Source organism: Panthera tigris, chromosome D4 (genome assembly GCF_018350195.1).
Source record: "Panthera tigris isolate Pti1 chromosome D4, P.tigris_Pti1_mat1.1, whole genome shotgun sequence".
Lineage (NCBI taxonomy): Eukaryota > Metazoa > Chordata > Mammalia > Carnivora > Felidae > Panthera > Panthera tigris.
In genome coordinates, this window is record NC_056672.1 from 41,752,076 (window position 1) to 41,777,410 (window position 25,335).

General features: G+C 36.9%; 1 protein-coding gene across 2 annotated transcripts in view; it reads left to right on the forward strand.

Annotated features, from left to right (window-relative positions):
* Positions 1-332: 332 nt before the first annotated feature.
* The window catches only part of CNTLN (centlein), a 307,277-nt gene continuing 282,274 nt past the window's right edge, over positions 333-25,335 (forward strand). For both annotated transcript variants that reach the window (XM_007098529.3, XM_042964431.1), the window contains exons 1-2: positions 333-753; positions 9,265-9,353. In XM_007098529.3, the coding sequence (XP_007098591.2) occupies positions 394-753; positions 9,265-9,353 (449 nt within the window). In that variant the 5' untranslated portion in view covers positions 333-393. The remainder of the gene's footprint in view (positions 754-9,264; positions 9,354-25,335) is intronic.

Here is a 25,335-nt window from a genome sequence, read left to right on the forward strand (position 1 = left end):
GGCGAAGGAATTCACAGTTAAGGATCATTTGGGGCTAGGGGCTTGTCAAGGAAGACTTTAAGAGGTGGGATGTAAGCTAGGCGCTAAGTGGCGGGTAGGGTTTTAGGTGGGCGAGAAGGCGTGGCGATGGGAACTGAACACTCGGGCCGGCACGTCGGGGTAGCGCGCACAGCTTTCTGGCCTAACCCCTTGGGCCACGGCGCGTGCGCAGCCTAACGCTCGCGCCGGGCGCGCGGCCCGCGGAAAGCTGGCCAGGATCCGCGAGCGCGAGACCCCGCGCGCCAAGGCGGGAAAAGTCTCGCGCATGCGCGGCTCACAGCTTGGGGCTCGCCAGGATGGGGAAGGGGAGGTGGAGTTTCCAAGAGGGAACTTGACCCGTTAGCAGCCGCGGCCATGGCGGCGCGCTCGCCTCCCTCCCCGCTCCCTCCGCCCCCAGCGCGACAGTTGGGTCCCTGGTCCCCACGTGTTGGGCGGGGAGCTGTGGTACACGCAGTGCGCAGCGAGGCCTCGGGTCTTGCGAATGCAGTGCGGGAGGGCGTCGTGGACAAAAACGATATATGCTGGCGGGGCGAAGAAGGGTCAGGGGGCCGGCGAGGGCCAGGGGGTGCAGCTCCGGCTCAGGCTCCCCTCCTCAGCTCGCCCATGGGGTCCAAGCGACTAGAGGGCATCTCGGTAGAGGAGGCGATGGTGACCCGGACGCAGCTGCTGGAGGAAGAGCTGAGCAGCCTAAAGGAGGAGCTGGCCCTGTGTCAGGTATCGAGGTGGGGAGGCGCGCCCCTCTCCCTCTGCCTTAGGCTGCGTCGCTGCGCGGGTTGGGGACCCACCCATCTCCGTCCGGCGGCGCTGCCTCCCGGTTTCCACACCCAGCCCGGCCCGCTGCTTAGTGCTGGGGGGACGTAGCAGCGCCCCGCTCCCTGACCAGGGGCTCCCGCTCCTCCCCGGACAGGCCGGGCAGGGTTCGCCTCGGCGCCCGGGTTTGGTTTTGTTCACTTGAATGCCACCAAAACGTGTAGTCGCACCCCCCTCACCCCCCAGAAGCCCAAGTTCTTGGTTGTGACTGTTAGTGGTACTTGGAGAGGAGTGGAGTGCAGTCCACGAGTTGATACATCGAACAGGAAAGTTTAAACACTTCTATTAAAATAAAATCCATCGGTGAAAGAACCTGTTTTTAATTTTCAAACCCACACTTGTTCTTAAGTCAAGTTAAACTTAAGTTGTAAACACCAGTAATTTTTAGGGAGTCTTGGGGTGGGAACTTTCACACATAATAGATGATGCTTGATGTTTATTAATCAGTTATACTAATTCTGTATCCTTGAAAGAGAAATTTGATTTTCATATCATGTTGCCAGTGAAAAGCATTTCCTAAATCGATTCTGTTGAATTACTTGCCTGTTATTTGTAGAGTTATTAAAGATAGCTTGACTGCACTCATGTTCAAAGAGGTTTGATTTTAGTTTAGTTTTGCATCCTTACCACCATCTCTTCTCTGATCTTACCAGAACCTTTAGACAGGGTTGGGAGATATAAATGCTGGGGATTCACTCAACGATAGATGTTTGAGTCACTCTGTCTTCAAGATAGAACCAGTTAGGAACTACTAAAAACCAAGGTAACTATGAACAGTGTCATCAGTTTAGATTAGTAAAAATTCATGATTTTCATTCTCTCTGTTTGTTCCATTGGATTCTTTTGCTCCTTTTGTAGGTCCTTGCTGATGGAGTCAAGGCTGTAAAAACAGGACAGTCTTGTTCAAATTGAATATACATTTGCTTAAACAATTTGGGGAAATACTATGTGACTGTTTCTTTGTCATTTTCCGATTTTCTGTTCTTTACTGGATAAGGAGCAAAGGAACAAATAAGAGACACCAGTGAATTAAAACATTTTGTCATCTACACACCTCACCTTTGGATAGTTTGAAGATGTTAACCCATGATAAAAGCTTTTGTTACTTTAACAGGTCCTAATCTAAGATGCTATTTGCCCATAACTTCTATACTCTTCCCCCTTCCCTCTCTCTATATGCCATAGTTACAGCTGAAATATTTAGGAGCTGAAATATTTACTTTTTATAACTGATTTGAGTAAGGAACTCACTCTATTGGAAACAGCCCAATGACCCCCACCCCCAAATCCACTCCCTATTCTTTTTTTTTTTTTAATTTTTATTTTAATGTTTATTTTTGAGAGAGAGAGAGAGGGACAGAGTGTGAGTGAAGGAGGGACTGAGAGAGGGAGCGACAGAATCTGAGGCAGGCAGGCTCCAGGTTCTGAGCTGTCAGCATGGAACCCTATGTGGGGCTCGAACCCACAAACCGCGAGATCATAACCTGAGCTGAAGTCAGAGGTTAACCCACTCAGCCACCCAGGCGCCCCTCCATTTCCTATTCTTTAGGTAGCTTCAAATACGGTGTTGGCCCTTGTGACCTTGGACATATATGGCCTAGGAAGATGATTAAAGTGCTCTAGGCACTGTAGATGCCTAGATGTAAGAATAGAGATGGTCATAATTAGGCTAGAGTGATGGTTCTTGAGATTTTTGTAATATTGTCCCTGTTAGATGATCGCAGGCATTCCAGTAATGTGAGATGAGATTGGCAGTATCCCATTCAAAACTGTGGTCAAACCACAGTTTGAAACTTAGGAGAAATAATAATTGAATTCCCAACTGTTTTATAAAAAAAGCATTTAAATAATTAAAATTCACTTTTACACCTTTTGATTTGTTCTACTTCTTTAGCTATAAATCACATTACCCAAGAATATATAGTATTAACCCTGGTTTTCAAACCTTTCAAAAATCGCAACCCAAAATAAGTTCATTTTCACCTTAACCTAAGTATGCACAACATACGCATAACTAGAATTTCAGAAATCATATTTACCCTAATTGTTCACCATGAACACTGATTTTTCTTTTAAATTAACACTTTTTAAGAAAATACTGCTCAAATCTACTAAATTAATTTGACACACTAATGGGTCAAATGTATAGTTTGGGGGAAAAGAATCCTGCAAATTAGTCTCTGGTCATAAATAGTGGCTTCATATAGTTGGTTCTTTTTCCACATTTAGCTTATAGGAATTCAATTATATGTACTTGGTGGAGAAAAAGAAAGTTTGAGTGGTTCCATGTGACCCTCCACCCCACTGGAATTACTCAGAATAAGCATGTATAAGAAGGCTATCTCAGTTCCAAATGTTTCTCATCCAACTCTATGTGATTATAATATTAAAGGCTTTTTTTATATGGCTTCAGATTAGCAAGCAACATACATATAATGCGTAGCTAAAGAAAACATGATTAACTTCAGTGTGGAGAGAAAAGCTGTCTGTACTGGACTTACTGAGGATAAGACATTAGCTTCCCACTGTAGCTTCTTCCTAATGAAATTTCAAGGGTGCTACAACAATTTTAAGTGTATGACATTTATGCTTTGTCCATTGATTTAGAACCCACCTTTACTCTTAATTTGATTATATATTTTAAGAATGTGTTCTACTTGTGACAAGAATGTGTTCTATTTGCAGTTCAGTATATTGCAAGTATGTGTATATATACATTTATCAGCACTTGTAGAATACCAGAAGAGAAAAAGTAACGTTATATATGTGTAATGTATATACACACACACATATATATTTGAGTGTGACATATGTATGTATATCTCAAAGCTTATTTCCTTTTTCAGCAGCATCCAAAAATATTCACTAAACCTCTAAATCAATTTAAGGTAAAAAATTATTTAGGGCATTTAAATTATAGATAGATAGATAGATAGATCAATAGATAGATAGATAGATACCTGGCTGGTTCAGTCGGTAGAGCATATGACTCTTAAAAAAAATTTTTTTTTGATGTTTTATTTATTTTTGAGAGAGACATAGACAGAGTGTGAACAGGGGAGGGGCAGAGAGAGGGAGACACAGAATCCGAAACAGGCTCCAAGCTCTGAGCTATCAGCCCAGAGCCCGACGTGGGGCTTGAACTCACAAGCCAGGAGATTGTGACCTGAGCCGAAGTTGGCCACTTAACCAACTGAGCCAGCCAGGCTCCTCAGAGCATGTGACTCTTGATCTCCAGTTTGTGAGTTCAAGACCCAGGTTGGATGTAGGCTTTACTAAAAAAAAAAAAAAAAAAAAAAAGAAACAAATGAAATATATGTTTATTAATGTAACTTTAATGATGAAACTAAATTTAATGAAGTATGTGATGTTGGAATTAAGAATATATAACCAGAGAAGTTAGCCAGTTATATTTTTTGTTAGATTTTTAGGTGTTTTGAAAACTTGTCCAGTCATTCATAAAGAAAAAAAAAATTTAAGAACCTACGGTATAATTAGAATCCTCACCAGTGTTAGCACAATAGTTTGTGCAATTATTTTTCACAATAATAATTTATTGAGAGACTACCCTGGGTTCTGATAGGCAAATTATTTATTTAAATATAGGAAATAGTTTTCATGTTTGTTGAATTCATTCCTCCAGTAGAATTCATTCCTCCTGTTAGGTTGCCAGACAGTAAACTAGGTGCTGGGAGAGTACAAAAAAAGTACAAATGTTTTGGATGTCTGTGTCTTTAAAGTTGATACTTATTTCCATGTCAGCTGATAAGTGAAAGTCAAGACCAATACACTACTAAGATAATTTAGATTCAGATCTCCAAGCATTTAGTCAACTCTTTCATAGGCTGAATTTGGTAAACTTTATGAGGAGTAGGATTTTTAAATTTAAATTATTTTTAAAAGTTTATTTCTTTGAGTAATCTCTATACCCAATGTGGGGCTCGAACTTACAACTCCAAATCAAGAGTCACATGTACTTCTGCCTGAGCCAGCTGGGTATCCCTAATTTAAATTTTAAATTACTTGATTCTGTGTCAAAGTTATGGAGTAAGAATAAATAATTTATGAGTTTTTAAATGTTTATTTTGAGAGAGAGAGAGAAAAGGTTTGAGTGGGGGAGGGCCAGAGAGAGAAGACAGGATCTTGAAGCAGGCTCTGTGCTGACAGCAGAAAGCCCAGTGCTGGGGCTCACACTAATGAACCACATGATCATGGCCTGAGCTGAAGTCAGACACTTAACCAACTGACCCACCCAGGTGCCCCTTTATTTTTAATTAATTAATTAATTAAACTTTTTGTTTTGTTTTTTGGGAGAGTGCAAGCAGGGGAAGGGCAGAGAGAGGGGGACAGACGATCTGAAGCGGGCTCTGTGCTGACAGGCTGATAGCAGTGAGCCTGATGTGGGGCTTGAACTCATGAACCGTGAGATCATGCCCTGAGCCAAAATCGGACGCTCAGCTGACTGAGCTACCCAGGTGCCCCTTTTTAAAATTACTTTAAAAGGACCTATTTATGTGCCCCAAAGAAGGGAAACTATAAAGAGGATATGATTGGCAATAGTTTTCTGTTTTAATAATGTCTGGAATAGTTTGGCAATTAGTTTTGTGTTTTTAGGGGGACGCTTTATTTATTCTTGCATGTGAAAGAGGGTCTTTTTAGTAATTTAAGCTATAAACCACATTGAAGATTATACAGCATTAAATAACTGAAAAACTTGGGGCACCTGTGTGGCTCAGTTGGCTAATTGTCTGACTCAATTTTGGCTCAGGTTATGATCTCATTGTTGGTGAAATCAAGTCCCTCGCATCATGCTGTGTGCTGACAGTGTGGAGCCTGCTTGGGATTCTCTCTCTGTCCTCCTCTCTGCCCCTCCCTTGCTTGCTCTCTCTCTCAAAATAAATAAATAGACATTTAGATAAATAAATAACTGGAAAAGTCACAAAACTAATACGGTAGTCTCACAATCCATTTATAACATTTTATTACTTACAAAAGAACTTGCTTTTTTTTTTTCAAATAAACTATCACTTATACATTTGAGTGTTTTTAGGTGACAAAGGGAATCTGAATACCTTTGATGACCACAAATTAAAAAAATAATAATAATAACATCTTTAGAAATTTGTAAATTAGAAAAAATTTGTTGTTACTTTCTCTTTGGTGCAGATTGAACAGGAGATGTGAAATAACCATTAACTATCAACAATGGGAAAAAGAGAAAAAATGTACAAATTAAGATGTAAAGATTTTTTTTCATCAGATATTTTTTGACTTCTTGCTATATCTCTTCAACTGTGCTAGAGCTAAGTCCTTTGTTATTAAGTCATAACTTATTTAAGCGGAAGTAACTTATTTAAGTGGAAGTAACTAAAGAAAACCTACTTTTTTATATTTTTACTTAATAACCTTTCTTTTTAAAAAAATTTTGTTTCAACGTTTATTTATTTTTGAGAGACAGAGAAACACAAAGCATGAGGAGGGGAGGGGCAGAGAGAGAGAGGGAGACACAGAATCCGAAGCAGGCTCCAGGCTCTGAGCTGTCAGCACAGAGCCCGATGTGGGGCTCGAACCCACAAACCATGAGATCATGACCCCAGCCGAAGTCAGACACTTAACTGACTGAGCCACCCAGGTGCCCCAATAATAACCTTTCTTAATATTTTAGTTAGAAAAGTTGAGGTGAAAATACATGTAAATCTTCCCTATTTTGTTTTGAAGGGAGCTGTAAGATAAATTTCTAGATAATATTTGTTGGAAGGGATTTTGATATTTCCTCAGCATACCTTTTAAAACTAGAGATATTAGAGCACATTATGTTGCGTAGTTTATATTTTCTTACCTTCACTACCCTCTAGGCAGGTTACGACATGTGATTTATATAGTGACATCTCTTGTCTTTAACTCAAATCTTCCCTCCCTTCTGTCCCTCCCTCCCTCCTTTCCTCCCTTCCTTCCTTCTTTCCTTTCTTAAGTTTATTTATTTACTTTGAAAGAGGGAGAGAGAGAGAATGGGGGAGAGCAAAGAGACACAGAGAGAGAATCCCAAGCAGTCTCTGTGCTATCAGTGTGAAGCCCCACCAAAGGCTCCGTCTTAGGAACCGTGAGATCATGACCTGAGCTGAAATCAGTAGGCGCTTCATTAAGAACTGAGTTACTCAGGTGTCCCAACCCAAATTATTTTAATACCCAAATTCTAAATTCTTGGTTCTAAAGGTATAAAGTAAAGCATGATATATATAGGACTGTTTAGGAAAGGTAGTAGTCTCTTCTACTCAGACTGTCAAAAGTCCTTTAAAAACAAGTAAATAAAGTAGATCAAAGATTTGAGCATTAAAAAAGGAAAACAAAAATTTTATAAGAAAGTATAGGTACATAATTTTTTTTAATTTTAGAGAGACTGTGCGTGTGCATGTGCAAATGGGGAAGGGACAGAGAGAGAGAGAGAATCCCAAGCAGGCTCCATGCACAGCACAGAGCCTAAAGTGGGGCTTGATCCCATGACCCTGGGACCATGACCCAAGCTGAATTCAGGAGTGAGATGCTCAACTAACTGAACCACCCAGGCATCCCATAGGTAGATACATTTCTAATCTCTGAGTAGAGAAGGCTGATTAGAAAAATTGGTACATAAAGTCAATAAGCCATAATGGGAAAGATGGATACATTTGAATATATAAAACTAATAACTTACCCTTTTCTGAAATGTTTCATCATAAATAAATATGCAACAAGATACAAGAGAAAAATTATTTGTAACACGTTTGGTAGACATAAGTCTAATTTTAAGATTTCTAGCAATAGTTCTCATATTTTGTTGGCAGAACTTAGTCATATACCCATAGGTAAGAGGGGCCTGTCTTTTAATTCTTTTAATTGGGCAGCAAAAAGCCAAATGGTTTCTAATAGGAAGGAAAGAATGGATGATGGACACGGACACAAAAATATCTGCCACACAAGTAAACCTAACCAATCAACCAACCAAATATAGTATTATAAAATGAAATGTGTTGTGAAAAAATTTATTCAGGGCAAAGGGTTATCAGAGACTTAAAGGTTTCAGTGGCTACAAATATAGTAGAGAAGATTTCTCTTGAGGTGATATTTAAGCAAAGACCTGAATGAAGTGAGGAAATAATATACATGAAAATCTGATGGATGGTACATGTGCAAAGGCCCTGGTACAAGTAGAGCAAGAAGACTAGTGTGAGTGATGAATGAACAGAGTGATAGATGAGGTTGAGGAGGTGTGTATGGGGCCGGAGAATGTGGGGTTTTGTAGCCTTGATACAGAGTTTGGATTATTTTCCTAATCTGATGGGAATGCAGTGGAGATTTTTGAGCTATAAGGAGGCTAGGGGAACCATCATAGATGGCTAGGCAAGAGAAGAGGTTGACCTGAACTAGAATGGGATATATTTTGTAGGTAATAGAACTTACTAATGGTTTGGATAGGAAATGCGAGGAAGAGAGCAACCAGAATTGACTTGTAGGTGTTAGGCCTTTGAAGAAATGACTAGATGGTGGTGTCATTTTCTGAGATGCATAGGAGTAGGTTTGTGAAAGAGTAGGAAATCAAAAAGATTATTTTGGATAAGTTAAATCTGAGATACCTATTAGGTATTCAAGTGGAATTATTGAGTAGGCAGTTAGAAATCGGAGTCTGCACCTAGGGGTAGAGGAAATAGCTAAGGCGGGAAATGTGGAAGTCCTTAGTGTAGAGTTGATACATGAAACCATGGAACTATGAGGTCCCCTAGAGCAGTGGTTCTTATTTAATCCTGAGTGTACAGAATCACCTGAGGAACTTGTAAAAAATACTGGTGCTTGAACCTTACCCAAAACCAATTAAATCAGAATCTCTAGATAATCACTATTTTTAAAAACTTCCCCTAAAGTGATTCCTAACTCTCAACCATAGTTGATGACAATGGACCTAGGCAGTAAGGACTAAAATTGCTCATTGTCTATGGGATTTGGCTGCATAGGGGACCTTAAAAAAGGAATTTAACATCATAGTAGGGAGGGACATCTGACTGGAGGAAGTAATAGAGTGAATGAGGTGAGGAAGTGGAGACTGTGTTTATAGGCAACTCTTCCAAGGAATTTTGCTGAAAAGGGGAGCTGAAAAATGGAGCTGTAAATAGAGAGCAATTCCCTTTTAGAGCAAAATAACTGATATTTAGCATTCCATCATTTATACCCTGAAGTGTGGGTGGTAGAAATAGTCGAAGTGAATGTGGGTTACCAGTGTAAGAACTTCTTAAAATAAAGCTTTCCTGCTACAGTTTTCAAGAGTCTATTTTATAGTTCTAGAACTAGAGATCAAGAAACATTTTTCATTTTAAAATTTAATGTAGTGTCTTCTCTGATACAGCTACAAAGCAATGCATTAAAAATGTCTTTTGTTTCTTTAAGGCTGATAAAGAATTTGTATGGTCTCTGTGGAAACGTCTCCAGGTGACAAACCCAGATCTCACACAAGCAGTCAGTTTGGTTGTAGAACGGTGAGCTTCCAAGTAATTTTTTCATGAGTATTTGGTTTGTTGAATTTGCTTTGCTTTATTATTAAAACTTGGCATTAGGCCCCTAAAGAGATTTTATTTCCAAATGAATGTGAAGCATGATATTAATAATTATTGGACTTATTTCAAGGGGTGCCAGTTAATAAATATAAATAGGCCATATCTCCTACTTATATTCTGATGTATTTGGGAGGTTTGTAGGTAAGAGATAAAAGTGTGACTTAGACATTGTGTGTGTGCGTGTTATGTGTGTGTCTGTTTATGTCGGTGTGTTGAGCTATTATGACACAACTTTAAAAATTAGAGAAGTACCTGTTACTTGGTTTTTTACTCTGAAACTGCCTCTGTTGACAACTTTCTAGACATGATCCTTCCTAGACATGGTTCAGTTTTCCCCTAAGGTAATTGCAGTGTGTACCTGAAAGCCTGGGATGACCTTGCCAGAAGAAAGTAATCTGAAATAGGCTGAGGGATTTCGCTTAGCACTGTGTATTACCCTGTAGGGGATGCTCATTTATTTAACTATATATTACTGGGCCTCTCCTTGGTCATTAGAAATAGCAGAGTGATGCTGGGTACTCCTTACCAAACATTTGGTGTACGGTAGTCCCATCATGCTTAGCATAGCAATTAAAAACACTTGCTTTCGTATTAAATGGATTTCAGTACATTTCCTAAATGAGAAGCTAAGCATATGGATGGATGCCGTTTCCTGTGTCTTTATTGGAATCATGATTATATAATCTGAATATCAGTTTTTGATAACTTGACCTTTGGTATGTCTGGCCCTAGGATCATTCCAGTGTTGTCTGGAATTTGACTTTTAAAAATCTGTGATAGATACCTATGTACAGTTTTACCATTCTCCATTATTGTGGACTCTTGAAGTAGTATATTCACTTTCTCTTCATGTTACTTATATGTCTCATTCATCAATCAGTTTTTCCCTTTCGATAATCAGAATTAAGCCTTTTGTTGAAGTACCTTATTATTTCCTTGAGATGAAATGTGATCACTCTCAGTTGCATTCTGTTTTCTAGCCAAATAAGCTTTCTAGAAGAAACATTCTTGGGACTTCAGTAGTAATTTCTGTGATTTTTTTCATTATCCTCCTCTCATTTTATTTGTATATTCCAGCTTTCTAATTTGTTATTTTTTTAAACTCACTAAAACTGTCTTTAATTTTCACTTTCCTCTTGGTTGAGAGAGAAATATTAACATATTGTTGAGTCCTCTTTCTCACCCTTTGAGATTTCTACTTTTTAATATACATAATACACATACAAAAGTATATATACACACTTTGTAAATAAATGCACATATATTTTGTGAGTATACTCAAAAGCCCTATGCTGATAAGATATATAATGGGAAATTTTGGAGATTATTACTTTACAGCTATGATTCTCAAAATTTTAGTGTGCCTAAGCTATACCTAGTGAATTTATTAAAATGCAGATTTCTGGGATTTTTCCCTAGATCTACTGAATCTCTAGCAATGAGGTCCAGAAGTCTTAAAATTTTTTTTTTAAGTTTATTTATTTACTTTGAGAGAGACAGAGACAGCATGAGCAGGGGAGAGGCAGAGAGAGAGGGAGAGAGAGAGATTCCCAAGCAGGCTCTGCAGTCAGTGCAGAGCCCAATGCAGGGCTTGAACTTGGAACTGTGAGATCATGACCTGAGCTGTACCTGAGTCGGATGCTTCTTTTTTTTTTTTTTAACTGAGCCACCCAGGCACCCCTAGAAGTCTTTTAAAAATCAGCTTTCCAGATAATTCTGATGTTGTAATTCATAGGTCATACTGTGAGATACTTTGAAATTTGAGTTGACTTTTGAAACTGGAAGCCTATAAGTGGCATTTATAACTTTATAATTATGTGAACATTTATTTCCTAGAGAACCATGTAGTATGTTTTGACTTGTGAAAAAGGAAAAATGGTATACCATTGAATCTTTATTTTTCAAAAAAAGAATATTCTCAAAATCAAAGTCAAATACACTGTCTTTGTATAGTCCACTAGTTACCCAAATAATGTTACATTTAAGTCTGTTTTAATATCTGTGCCTTGATCTTCCTAGACAACATTTTTCCCCTTGGAATTTCTAATGGTCCTTCTTTTCTGCTTTCTTATCATAAAGAATGTCTGTATTTGTTTAACAGCCTAAGACATTCTTCCTTGAGCCTTTTGGCTTATGGTATGAATTTGGACCAGTTGCTTTCTACACCTACTCATAGCTATTACCTTAGATTTTCTTTTCATTGTACTCTTGGACTTGTTCCACAGTTCCTGGTATCCCATATCTTTCTTTTTGTTGGGTTATGTTTTCAACATTATTTCTGAGAAAGGATGCACAAGTCACTTTCTGACTCCTTACATGCCTGAAAATGTCTTTCTTTTGTCCTTATGCTTGATTGATAGTTTAGTTGAACATGCAATTTTATGTCCACATAATTTCCTTCAGATTTTTGAAAGTATAGCTCTGTTATCTTCTTTTAGCATGTAGAGGTGCTACCAAGTGTATTTGTGATCCAGTGTAAGTATGATTCTTTTTTCTAGGTAGCTTGCTTAAATTAAACTTTCAAGATAGTCTCTTTACATGTAACATAGTAAAATTTCAATATCAGCTATTAATTTGGGTTTTTAAAAAATCCAACCTTCTCAGCCTTTGGTGGGCCCTTTCAAACTTAAGACTTAAGATTTTCTTTTGATTAAGGAAAGTCATCTTTGGCCATTTGCTGTAGGCAAATGCTTCAAGTGAGTGAGAGACTCAGCTTTTTGATAAATGGTTCCTTTATTAGTCTTCTTGACTGCTTTGGGCTTCTGTTCTCTGTATTTACTAATTGGGTACTTAGAGTCTCTTTGAGCATCTTTGAGAAAAAGCATCTTCCTCTTACACTGTAGGCATCATTTAGATTTTGATCTGATTTTTCTTCTCTGGGTTTGTGAGCACATCCTTCTGTCTTTCCAATGTTTCTCACATTTATGGTCAATTTTGGCCCCTTTTCTTATTTTCCATGCTGTGATAGGTATTTATTCAATTCAGTGTGATTTGTGGAAGTCAGTATCATCTTCACCAAGTTAATCATCTTTAAGAGGAAGTACAGTATCATTTTTACTGGTTACAATATATTTTTATTATTTTGATACACCATATTTATATTTAACTGGTATCTTGTTTTGATACATTAAGATTATTTTATTTTTTTAAAAATCGTATGATCATGCTGTGATGAATGGCCTTCTGGGTAAACCTTTGCCTGCATTGTTAGTTTCAAGTAGTGCTGCTACTGTCATAGTGGTGTAGGCTGAGATTGCTAACCATACTGAAACGAATAGGTTAATCCTGCTCCATTAAAGAATCATGCTGCTCTAAATGTCAATACCCTTTTGGGAAAATGCCTATCTGTAACTTTTTTAACTTTTTAAACTTTTTGACACTTTATTATAATTTTCTGGTAAGTTTTTTGGTGGGATGTCTGTGTATAGGGATACCTTGGAGATGTTGTGGGTTTGGTTCCAGACCATCACAATGAAACGAATATTGCAATAGAGCAAGTCAAATGAAGTTTTTGGTTTTCCAGTGCTTATAAAAGTTATGTTTATACTATACTATAGTCTATTAGTGTGCAATCGCATTATGTCTAAAAAAATAATATACATACCTTAATTTAAAATACTTTATTGGTTCAAAAAAACCACTTTATTCCTAAAAAAATGCTAACCATCATTTGAGCTTTCATTGAGTTGTAATCTTTTTGCTCATGTAAGGTCTTGCTTTGGTGTTGATGGCTGATCACTGATAAGAGTGGTAGTTGCTGCAGGTTGTGGTGGCAATTTCTTAAAATAAGACAGCAATAAAGTTTGCCATATCAATTGACTCTTCCTTTCTGAAACATTTCTCTGTAGCATGCAATGCCGTTTGATGTCATTTTACCCACAGAATTTCTTTCAGAATTGGAGTCCATCCTTTCAAACCCTGCTGCTACTTTGTAAACTAAGTTTATGAAAGATTTTAAGTCCTTTGTTGTTGTTTCAACAATCTTATGGCATCTTCACCAAGAACCACTCAAGAAACTTCTTTCTTTGTTCATCCATTAGAAGCAACTTTTTATCTGTTAAAGTATGATTATGAGATTGCAACAGTTCAAACGTATCTTCAGACTCCACTTCTAATTCTAGTTCTGTTGCTATTTCTACCACACCTGCAATTACTTCTCCCACAAAAGTCTTGAATTTGAATTCCTCAAAGTCATCCAATGAGGGTTGGAATCAACTTCTCAAAACTCCTGGTAATGTTGATATTCTGACCTCTTTCCATGAATCATGACTGTTCTTAATGGCATGTGGAATGGTGAGTCATTTCCAGAAGCTTTTCAATTGATTTTTTCCAGATCCATCAGAAGAACCATGATCCATGGCAGCTGAGAGTTTAAATGACTCCTGGATGTATGGGCTGCAGAATGGATATTTTGTTAGCAGGCATGAAAACATTGTATGTCTCCATCAGAGCTCTTGGGTAACTAGGTGGATGGCCAGTGAGCTGTAATGTTTTGAAAGGAATCTTTTTCTGAGAAGTGGGCTTAAAAACAGTGGGCTTAAAATACTGTAAACCATGTTGTAAATAGATGTACTGTCATCCAGACTTTGTTGTTCCATTTATAGAGCATAGACAAGTAGATTTAATGTAATTCTTAATGGCCCTAGGATTTCCAACATGGTAAATGAACATTGGTTTCAACTTAAAGTCACCAGATGCATTAGCCCCTAACAAGAGAGTCAGCCTGTTCTTTGAAGTTTTAAAGTCAGGCATTGACTTCTCTCTGGCTATGAAAGTCCTAGATGGCATCATCTTCTAATACAAAGCTGTTCTGTCTGCATTGAAGATCTGTTATTTAATGTAGCCACCTTTATTAATTCTCTTAGCTTGATCTTCAGGATAACTTGCTGGGCTTGTACATTGAACAGCACCTGCTGCTTCACCTTGCATTTTTAGGTCATGGAGATGGTTTCTTCTCTTCAACCTCATGAACCAATCCCTGCTAGCTTCAGTTTTTTTCTCTGTAGCTTCTTTACCTCTCTCAGCCTTCACAGAATTGAAGAGAGTTGGGGCCTTCCTCTGGATTAGGCTCTGGCATGAGGGAATGCTGTGGCTGGCTTGATCTTCTCTCCAGACCACTAAAACTTTCTTCATATCAACAGCAAGGCTGTTTAGCTTTCTTATCATTTGTGTGTTCACTAGAGTAGATATTTTAATTCCCTTCAAGAACTTTTCCTTTGCATTCACAATTTGGCTAACTTTTTTTGGTGCAAGAGGCCTAGCTTTCGTTCTGTCTCAGCTTTCAACTTGCCTTTTTTCACTAAGCTTAATTATTTCTACCTTTTGATTTTAAGTGAGAGATGTGCAACCCTTCCTTTCACTTGGACACTAGAGGCCTCTGTAGGGTTATTAATTAGCCTAATTTCAATATTGCTGTGTCTCAGGGAACAGGGAGGCCTGATGAGAGGGAAAGAGATAGGGGAATGGCTAGTCAGGGGAGCAGTCAGAGCACACACAATATTTATCAATTAAGTTTGCCATCTTATTTGCATGTGGTCCGTGGTGCCCCCAAACAATTATAATAGTTTGAAATGTTGCGAGAGTTACCAAAATGTGACACAAAGATGTGAAGTAAGCAAATGCTGTTGGAAAAATGGTGCAAATAGATTTGCTTGACATGGGATTGCTATAAACCTTCCATTTGTGAAAAACTCAATATCTGCAAAGCACAGTATAGCAAAGCACAGTAAAACGAGGTATGCTTATACACATATTTGTGTGTATGTGTTTTATTTTATTGTGGAATGTTTCAGTTAGATGCAAAGGCAGAGGTAATATATTAATGAATTCCCATGTTTACTCACCACCCAGGTTGAGTAATTATCAACACATGGCCAATATTATTTTATCAATAAACTTACTTCCTTCTGCTTCCCTGCTCCCTCTACCGCTAATGGATTATTTTGAAGCAAATCCCAGACATCATGTTATTTTATCCACAATTACATAAGTGTTGACAGTCAGTTCTTGTTATTCACAGCAGTTATGTTCAATAAAGTCATTGCAAACATTGAATTAGTCAACACTGGACCACTACTTCTGGGGAAATAAAGGTTTAGGTTCCTGTGAACTTTGGCCACAACTTTTTGTCAACTGGTCAACATATAACATTGTTTTATGTCTATTTCTCTTTGAAGATATCTCATTTAGTATGTATTGTTGACTCATTACCTTTGAACTCATGATAGCCTGTATAACTCATGCCTGAACAAAGATTGTTTAATACATTCTTTACTTCATGAGGCACATCACAATTTTCTTGTGTTTAGGAACACTAACCACTATGCTTGGTGATCATTTGTAATGGTGAAATCATCAAGAAAAAGTGTAAAATTGTGAAAAATTTGGCACTAAAGTGAGAATAACACTTGTTTATGGTATGAGAACTGAAACAGAATGGCCCCTTGTTTAACCTCAGCTGGGAACATGTGGTTTGGGCGACTTAAATTTTTTTTTGCTGCCTTGGGCATGCCTGCAAATGACTGAGAAATGCCATGGGTATTGGTTGTAAGCTTACAGATGAATTTTAGCAAATAGACAAATTCACAGATTCTAAGTCCTTGAATGAGAGTTAACTTTTTCTGTAAAAGATAAGGGCTCTTTTTAATATAACCATGGAATCTTTATCATAGTTAGAATTCTCTAGTTATTCCCTAATACAATTAAATATCCAGTCAGTTTTCAGATTTCTAGAATAGTCTCATACTTCTTTAAAAAGTTGGTTTGCTCCTGGGGCGTCTGAGTGGCTCAGTTGGTTGAGCATCCAACTCTTGATTTTGGCTTGGGTTGTGATGTCATGGTTCATTAGATTGAGCCCTGTATTGGGATCTGCACTGACAGCATGGAGCCTGCTTGGGATTCTCTCTTCTTCTCTCTCTGCCTCTCCCCACCTCAAAAATAAATAAATAAACTTAAGAAAAATAAAAATAAAAAGTTAGTTTGTTCGTATGAGGATCCAAACATAGTCTACCCACTGAATATATAGATTCCATATCCTTCTCTTCTGTCTTTCTCTTCACAACATTAAAAAATAAATAAATAAGTTGGTTTATTTATCCTATAGAGTTTCTCACATTTTGGGTTTTTCTGATTGTAATATTCTGTACCCTATAAGTATCATAAACTTGTAGTTACACCTAGAGTGTTATTCAGATTCAGGTCTGATCTCCTTAGGTATTATTATATAATACTTATTATGTCATGTCAGAAGGCACATAGTGTCTTATCCAGATCCTTTTGTGATAACTTTGATCAGTGGATTATGTCTCTTTAGTCACTTTAGAACAGCCTGTATTCTTTCTATTTAATGGCATCATTTTGTTAAATAAACATGGTTATTAGTTGTCTTTTAGAAGGTCTTGTAGTCTGGATTCACTTGATTGCTTCCTTGTGTTGTCATTTTAACTTTTCCTCTTTATTGTAAACTGAAAGGTAAATCTGAAGCTTGATTATATTCAGGTTCAACTTTTTTGGCACAAATATTTTTATGTACTTCATAATATATCTCAAATGAAAGCGCATATTATCTGATTGTGCCACTTTCAGTAGTGATAATGTTGGTCAGTACATTAAGGTAATGACAGTCTGACCCCTCCATTGTAAAGGTGTACTTTTACCTTAGGGCCAACATGTAATCCAGAAAGTAAAGGTAATAATCTATTGGTGCCCTGCAAGTGTTCATTTCTCCATCAACATTTCACCTAATTTTAGTATTTTTGTAACTTTTTAATACATAATTTTGATTAGGTAATATGGGCATATGATTATGTGTTCAACATTAAGAAAAAATTTTTTAAGTTTATTTATTTTGAGAGATAGAGAAAGTGTGCAAGCAGGGGAGAGACAGAGAGGGAGGGGAAGGATCCCAAGTAGGCTCCACGGGGTCAGCACAGAGCCTGATGTAGAGCTGGAACTCACAACCCATGAGATCATGATCTTGAGCTGAAACCAAGAGTTGGACACTTAACCAACTGAGCCAGCCAGACGCCACAACATTTTAAAAGTGTTAAAGAATGTACAATGAGGAGTCTCCTCTCACCCCTGTCTCCAGCTGTTCCATTCCATTCCTTACAAACATTGGTAACAGTGCATTTATGTCTTTGATCCATTTTAAGTTTTGTTAATGGTGTGACTTAAGGATGCAACTTAATTCTTTTGCATGTGGATATCCAGTTGCACCTGTTGAAAGGACTATTTCCCCCCCCATTGGATGGGCTTTGCGCTTGTTAAAAAATTGGGTGACCGTAGATGCATGAGCTTATTTCTGAATATCAGTGCTATTCCATTAATCTGTTATGTCTGTTCTTGTCCCAGTGATATACTGTCCTGATGACTGTTGTTTTGTAGTAAGTTTGAAATCAGTTAAGTGGAGTTCTGCTATTTTGTTCTTTGATTTCAAGGCAGAGAGAGGGAGAGAGAGAATCTGAAGTAGGCTCCATGCTGTCAGCACAGAGCCTGACATGGGGCTCGTTCTCACAAACTATGATATCATGACCTGAGCTGAAATCAAGAGTCAGACTTCTAACCAATTCAACTACCCAGGCACCCTCTAATGCATTTATTTTATATCATGGTAATTATACCATCTTATCCCCCATTTTCAGAAATTATCCCAGAGGTAAGAACATAATAAAGCATATTTAAGTTTATGTTAGTTGTGTTCTTATGATTCATTAAATATCATTAACTAAATCATATACAGAGACCTTATATGCTCATGTAGGTCTATAGTTTCTTGAATACTACTTTAAAAATATTTATATTTCTTTATTTATATATGTTATTCTTCTGCCTTTTTGATTAACATTGTGAGGATAAGGATCATATAATACATGTTTTTCATGTGGTTAACACAATCCTTGTATTAGTGCACAAAGATGCTGAATAAATGAATTTATGAGGAAATGAGTGAATGATATTAAATTACAAGGCAATGGAAACTAATGTCTTGAACATAAGAATAAATAAATATATTTGTATGTTAAGAAGGTAATGCTAGGAACTAGTTTTTAAAAATCCTGAAATTTGTTTTAGTTGTTGTACACCATGAATTGATTGTATGAGTCAGTAAATATTTTATTTTATTTTTAATTTTTTTCAAGTTTTATTTATTTTTGAGAGAGAGAGCATGAGTTGGGGAGAGGCAGGGAGAGAGGGAGACACAGAATCTGAAGCAGGCTCCAGGCGCTGAGCTGTCAGCACAGAGCCGGATGCGGGGCTCAAACTCACAGACCGTGAGATCACGACCTGAGCTGATTCAGACGCTTAACCGACTGAGCCACCAAGGCGCTCCAAGTCAGTAAATATTTTAGAAAAGATAATGTTGATTTATTGAAAGGATCTTTCATTTTTTCATATAAAACATTTGTTAGCTTTAATTTAACATAAAATCAAGTCTTAGATTGACATCAGTATTGTGCAAGTCTATATTTTTAATTAGATTTTTAACCTCCACTGAACTCAAAGTCTGGATTCCTAAAAATGTTTCTAAGTGACTTTTGTTAAAATAATTAATTTGAACTTTTAATCGTGTATATTATCAAAGAGAGAGCATCATAGCATTAGCTCAGATAAAGAACATTTGAAATTATAACAGTAGGAACTTGGATTAAATATGATAGATTGAGCCTAAGTATTTATTTGTACTTCTCACAAAATCTTGCTATTGTAACTTTAAAGGATTTTTTTTTTTTAGTGTAAGTACCTATGGATAAAGACAACATGAGAAAACATGACTATGGGTAAGGGATTTTAGTAGATTTTTGAATGATGTAAAGTCCGTTGATAAATGATATCTGACTAAGCAAAATGATGAAAGTTTGAAATCCACAATATCTAGAAAATTTTAGGACCAGGTGACAACAGTGATCTCTCATGGTTGGAGTGAGAGTGAGAGATGATGCTAAAACATAGGAAAATTGAATTAAAGTCTATATAAAGAGCATATTGACTCCCTGGTCCTCCTTTCTTCAAGGCAGGAAGCAAGAGTTTTATTGTCTTGTGAAATTGAAACATGTAGCCTCTGGACTTTGGGACCTCAGGCATACAGGGGTTAGGGGTATGCTGAAAACTAGGGAAATAAGTGAAAGCCCATTCTTCTGAACAATGAAGTTGTTCAGATCCAAGATTGCTGGAAGCTGCACAGTGTCCTACCCATAAGAATTGTTCTCTGGAGAAATTGAGCAGACCTAGAGAAGGAACAGAGAGGTAAAAAAAATGGCAGGTCCCCCATTCAGGACCTGTAGAGAAGATCTCCTCTTTGCAAGCTTCTTCTCCAGGTCAAGAAAACTACCCACAATCTTTCTTAGTGCCTCACTCTTAAATATAGATGGACAATAAAGGATTATAAAACATTTGAGGAAAACCATCAACATGAAAGACAGATACCAAAAGTAACAAAAATTGAACTCAGAGGAGACAAACAATGCAGAAAACAAAGAAGGACCCTTGTAATAACTATCTTAAGGCAGACAAGAGACTTTGTATGTATGAAACGTAAGTAGGAGGCAAATAATGAGAAAGAGCACATAGACATTAAATATAATTATCAAAATAAAGAATTTACTAGAGGCCATGGAAGATAAAGCTGAATAAGTTTTCCAGAAATGGGAGCAAAGAGGTAGCAAAAAGATAAGAACATTAGAGAATCAGTATAGGTGCTCGCCCAGTGATTATTAGGAATTTCAGAAGTAGAGAACAAGGAAATGGACATTATTAAAGAAGTAATTCAAGAAATTTTCAAACTCAAGGGACATGAGTTTTCAGACTGAAGTACTCTTGACCAGACCAGTAACATAAGAGTTAATAGTAAACAAAATATTGAGCAAATAATAAAATGACAATATAATTTTTTTTAAAAGGAGAAGAGTTTTATTAACATTTCTATCTCATTAATTAACTTGACTAAATCAAAAACTGTTAGGATTTCATATGTGATACTGTATTGAATGAAGTGTATGTGAGCTCCAGTCTCTTGAGATTTCCTATTCCACAGAGAATCCACCTCAGATCTGTTCCTATGAGCATTGGATTCAAGGGATATCTATACTGGGAGGAGATGAGTAAGAAGTAAAAAGATTGTGTCTCAAATTAAAAATTCAAGAACTAGTATAAAGGTGGAGTGGTGTCAACAAGATGGTGGATTAGAAAGTCCCAGTTCTAGGGGCGCGTGGGTTGGTTGAGCCCCGACTTTAGCTTAGGTCATGATCTTGCAGTCTGTGAGTTTGAGCCACGTGTTGGGCTCTGTGCTAACCATTCAGAGCCTGGAGCCTGCTTCAGATCTTGTGTCTCCCTCTCTCTCTGCCCCTACCCTGCTCATGCTCGCTCTGTCTCTCTTTCTCTCAAAAATAAAATAAACATTAAAAAAAAAAAGTCCCAGTTCTCACACTGAAATACCATCTTAACGATAGACCAAAATACCTTTATAAGTCCAGATTCCAGTTAAATTGCAGTCCAAGACAAGCACAAAACTGAGAACACTGCATTGAAACAGGTAAGAAGAGCAATTACATGTTACCTGAATAATCTCTCCCCGAAGCAGGCACTGCTCAGCCCCAAGAGATTGCCTCAGCCTGTGATTTCTTCCTTGAGGTAGGTGGGGGTGGGGAAGAGAGAGAGTAGGGCATCCACCTCTAGGGCATCCTTAGCCTTTTGGTACACTACCTCAGAGACTAGATTCTGTCTCATCTTGAAGTGCTGATGGAACCAGCTTAGTTCAGATGCCTGAGCAGCCAAGAACAAACTAAGAAGGGCAGGCAGTATGCTGTTGCCTGATACAGCTCTGGGATTGGGAGAAAGCACAGAAACTGAGGCTTCTTCCCCAGAAAGGAGGGAGAGGAGTGGAGTGTGCCTCCAGAATTGCAGACTTTCAATGTACTGTTTAAGGGGCTAGTCTCCATCTTACCAGGAAGACTACTGGAATTGACATAATGTGGTGGGAACAGTTAAAAACAAAGGAAAAGAAGTGGGTACTTGCTGTTTGAGAGGCTCAGGATTTCGTGCTGGGCTTATTGGTGAAGATTTTTCCATGTCAAAGCCAGTTCAGAAGCCTTGGGGGGAGGTGACTGTTTCTTCAAATGCATAGAAACCAGCACAAAGGCACAAGGAACATGAAGAATAAGGGAAACATTAAACAATCAAAGGAACAAAATACATGTTTCTTAACTGACCCCAAAGAAATGGACGTTTATGGATTGCCTAACAAAAAAAATAATCATGTTTAAGAAGTTCACCGTTATAAGAAAACACAGACAGTTAAGGAAATTGGGAAAATCGTACATGAAAAAAAATATCAACCAAAAGGGACTATAAAAAAAGAACTGAGGGGCATCTGGGTGGCTCAGTTGGTTAAGTGTACGACTTTGGCTTAGGTCATGATCTTGCGGTTGTTGAGTTCAAGCCCTGCGTTGGGCTCTGTGCTGACAGCTCAGAGCCTGGAGCCTGCTTCGGATTCTGTGTCTCCCTCTGTCTCTGCCCCTCTCCTGCTCACATTCTGTCTCTCTCTGTCTCTCAAAAATGAATAAATGTAAAAACAAAACAAAAAACACTGAACAGAAGTTCTAGAGCTAAAGAATAACAACTGAAAAGCTTAGTAGATGGGTTTGATAGTAGACTTGACTGAGCAGATGAAAGAATCAATGAATTTGAAAATAAGTCATTTGTAATTATCCAGTCAGAGGAGCAAAAAGAAAGAATGAAAAGGAATGAATAAAACCTAAAGGATTTAAAGGGTAACATTAATTATTAATATACATTAGTGGAGTTCCAGAAGAAAAAGGAAGAAAGGTACAGAAAACTTTTTTAAAGAAATTATGACTTAAAACTTCCTAAATCTGTATTAGGAAATGGACATCAATATTGATGAAATTCAAAAGAGTCCAAATAGGATGAATCTAAAGAATTATATATAGAATCAAAGTATAGTTGAGCCTTGAATAACACAAATTTGAACTATGCAGGTCCTTATATGCAGATTGTTTCCCACAAATATAGTGTAGTATTATAAATGTATTTTCTCTTTTGATTTTCTTAACATTCTCTCTAATTTTATTGTAAGAATATGGTTTATAATACATAGAACATACAAAATATGTGTTAATTGGCATGTGCTCTCTCTCTCTCTCTCTATATATATATATACACACATACATATATTATTGGTAAGACTTCTGGTCAACATAGGCTATTAGTCATTAAGTTTTGGGGAAACCAAAAGTCATATGTGGATTTTTGACTGCATGGGGTCAGTGCCCCTAATGCATGCATTGTTCAAATGTCAACTGTATAATCAAATGATCAAATGGGATTTTGAAAGCAGCAAGAGAAAACTAGTCATAGTCCCCATTGGAGAATAAACAGATTTCTCAGCAGAAATTTTGAAGACCAGAAGACAGTGAGACTATCTATATTTAAATTTCTGAAAGAAGAAAACCTGCCATCTATCATCCCTGGCAAAACTGTCCTTCAAAAATGAAAGACAGGTACAGACTTTCCTAGGTAAACAAAAACTAAGGGAATTCATCACCACTAAAGCTGCCTTACTAAAAATGCTAAAAGGATTCTTCAAGTTGAAACAAAAGGTTCTAAATAGCAACAAAAAAGTTGATAAAAATATAAAATTCACTGCTAACATAAATATATGGACAAATACAGAATACTGTAATACTGTAATGATGGTGTATAAGTCACTTAGTTCTAGTATAAAACTTAAAAGACAAAAGTCTTAAGAATAACTGTAACTGCAAATGTTTATTAGATATTCAATATAAGAAAACAAATTGTGACATCAATAATAGTGTGGATGAGAAGTAAATATAGTTTTTATATGGGATTGAAGTTAGGTTCTTATCAGCTTATAATGGACTGTTATAATGTAAGATGTTTTATGTGAACATCCTGGTAACCACAAAGAAAATATCTATAGAAGATAAAAAAGAAAAAGAGAAAGGAATCAAAGCATATCACTACAAAAAATCAACAATTTCAAGGAAGATAGCAAGAGAAGAAAAGAAGGAATTACAAGAGGGGTAGAAAACAATATTTAAAAATGGCAATAGTAAGTCCTTACCTATCAATAATTACTTTATAAATTCATTAAACTTTTCCATCTAAGGACCTAGAGTGCTGAATGAGTAAATGTATATCATACAAAGTAGACTTTAACTCAAAACAGTTTAAGTCACAAGATACCAAGACGGTCATTTTATAATGACAAGAGTTAATTCACCAGGAAGATATGCTAATTATAACAATATATGCCCTTAACATGAGAGCACATAAAGGACACATTGACAGATCTAAAGAGAGATAGATAGCAATACATTAATAACAGGGGACTTTGGTACCCCACTTTTAAGAATAGATAGAATATTTAGACAGAACAGCAGTTAAGGAACAGAGGACTTTAATAACACTGTTGACCAAATGGAAGTAATAGGATGTCCCAAACACTTCACACTACACATTGTTCTCAAATGCACATGGAGCATTTGTAGGTAAATCACATTTAGGTAACAAGTCTTAACTAATATAAGAAAAAAAATCATCAGTATTTTTTCCAGTGAGAATAGAATGAATTTAGAAATCAATAGCAGAAGGATAACTGGAAAATTCACAAATATATAGAAATTAAACAACACGCTGTTGAGCAATGAGTGGATTAAGAATAAATCAAAAGAGAAAATATCTTGAGACAAATGAAAATGAAAACACAACATATGAAACATTATGGGATGCAACAAAATATATACTAAGCTGGAATTTTATAGTGGTAAAGACCTACATTAAAAAAAGAAGAAAGATTAAAAAACTATTAGCTTTACACCTAAGGACATGAAAAAGAAAAAGTCCAAAGTTAGCAGATGGGAGGAAATATTGAGCATAAATAAATGAGACTATAAAAGCAATAAAAAAAGATAAAACTAAAAATTGAGAAAAAATTAATGAAACTGAAAGTTTTTTGAAAAGACGACAGAATTCACACAACTTTAGCCAGAATAAGTAAGAGAAAAAGAGGGTTCAAAGAAATAAATTCAGAAATGAAAGAAGAGACATTACAACTGATGCCACAGAAATAAAAAGGATCATAAGAGACTACTGTGAACAAATATATGTCAAAAACTTGGATAACATAAAAGAATGGATAAATTTCAGGAAACAACCTATCAAGACTGAATCATGATGAAATAGAATTTCTGAAGAACCTATAATGAATCAGGAGATTTAAATAGTAATCAAAAACCTTCTAACGAGGAAAATTGCAGGAGCAGACGGCTTTACTGATGAATTCTCCCACATGTTAAGGAAGAATTAATATTAATACTTCTTAAATTTCTCCGAAAAATTAAAAGGAAGCCTCTCTAAATTCATTTTACAAAACCAGCATTATTCTGATACCAAAGCCAGAAGAGGACACTGTAAGAAAACTGCAGACCGATACCCCTGATGAATGTAGATGTAAAAAATCTCCACAGAATGCTAGTAACCTGAATTCAACCGGTCTTTCAAAATATCATACACCACGATAAAGTAGGATTTATTCCTGGGATGCAGGGATGGTTCAACATATGCAAATAAATAAATGAGATACATCACATTATGAAGGATAAAAATACCATGATCATCTCAAATTGATTCATAAAAAGCATTTGACAGAACTTGACATCATTTCATGATAAAATCTCTCAACTAGGTATAGAAGGAATTTACCTCAGTATAATAAAAACCATATATGAAAAGCTCACTCACATCTAACAATATTTAATTTTTTAAGTTTATTTATTTTGAGAGAGACAGAGACAGCATGAGTGGGGAAGGGGCAGAGAGAGAGGGACTCCAAGCTTCTCCACACTGCCAGCATGGAGCCTGA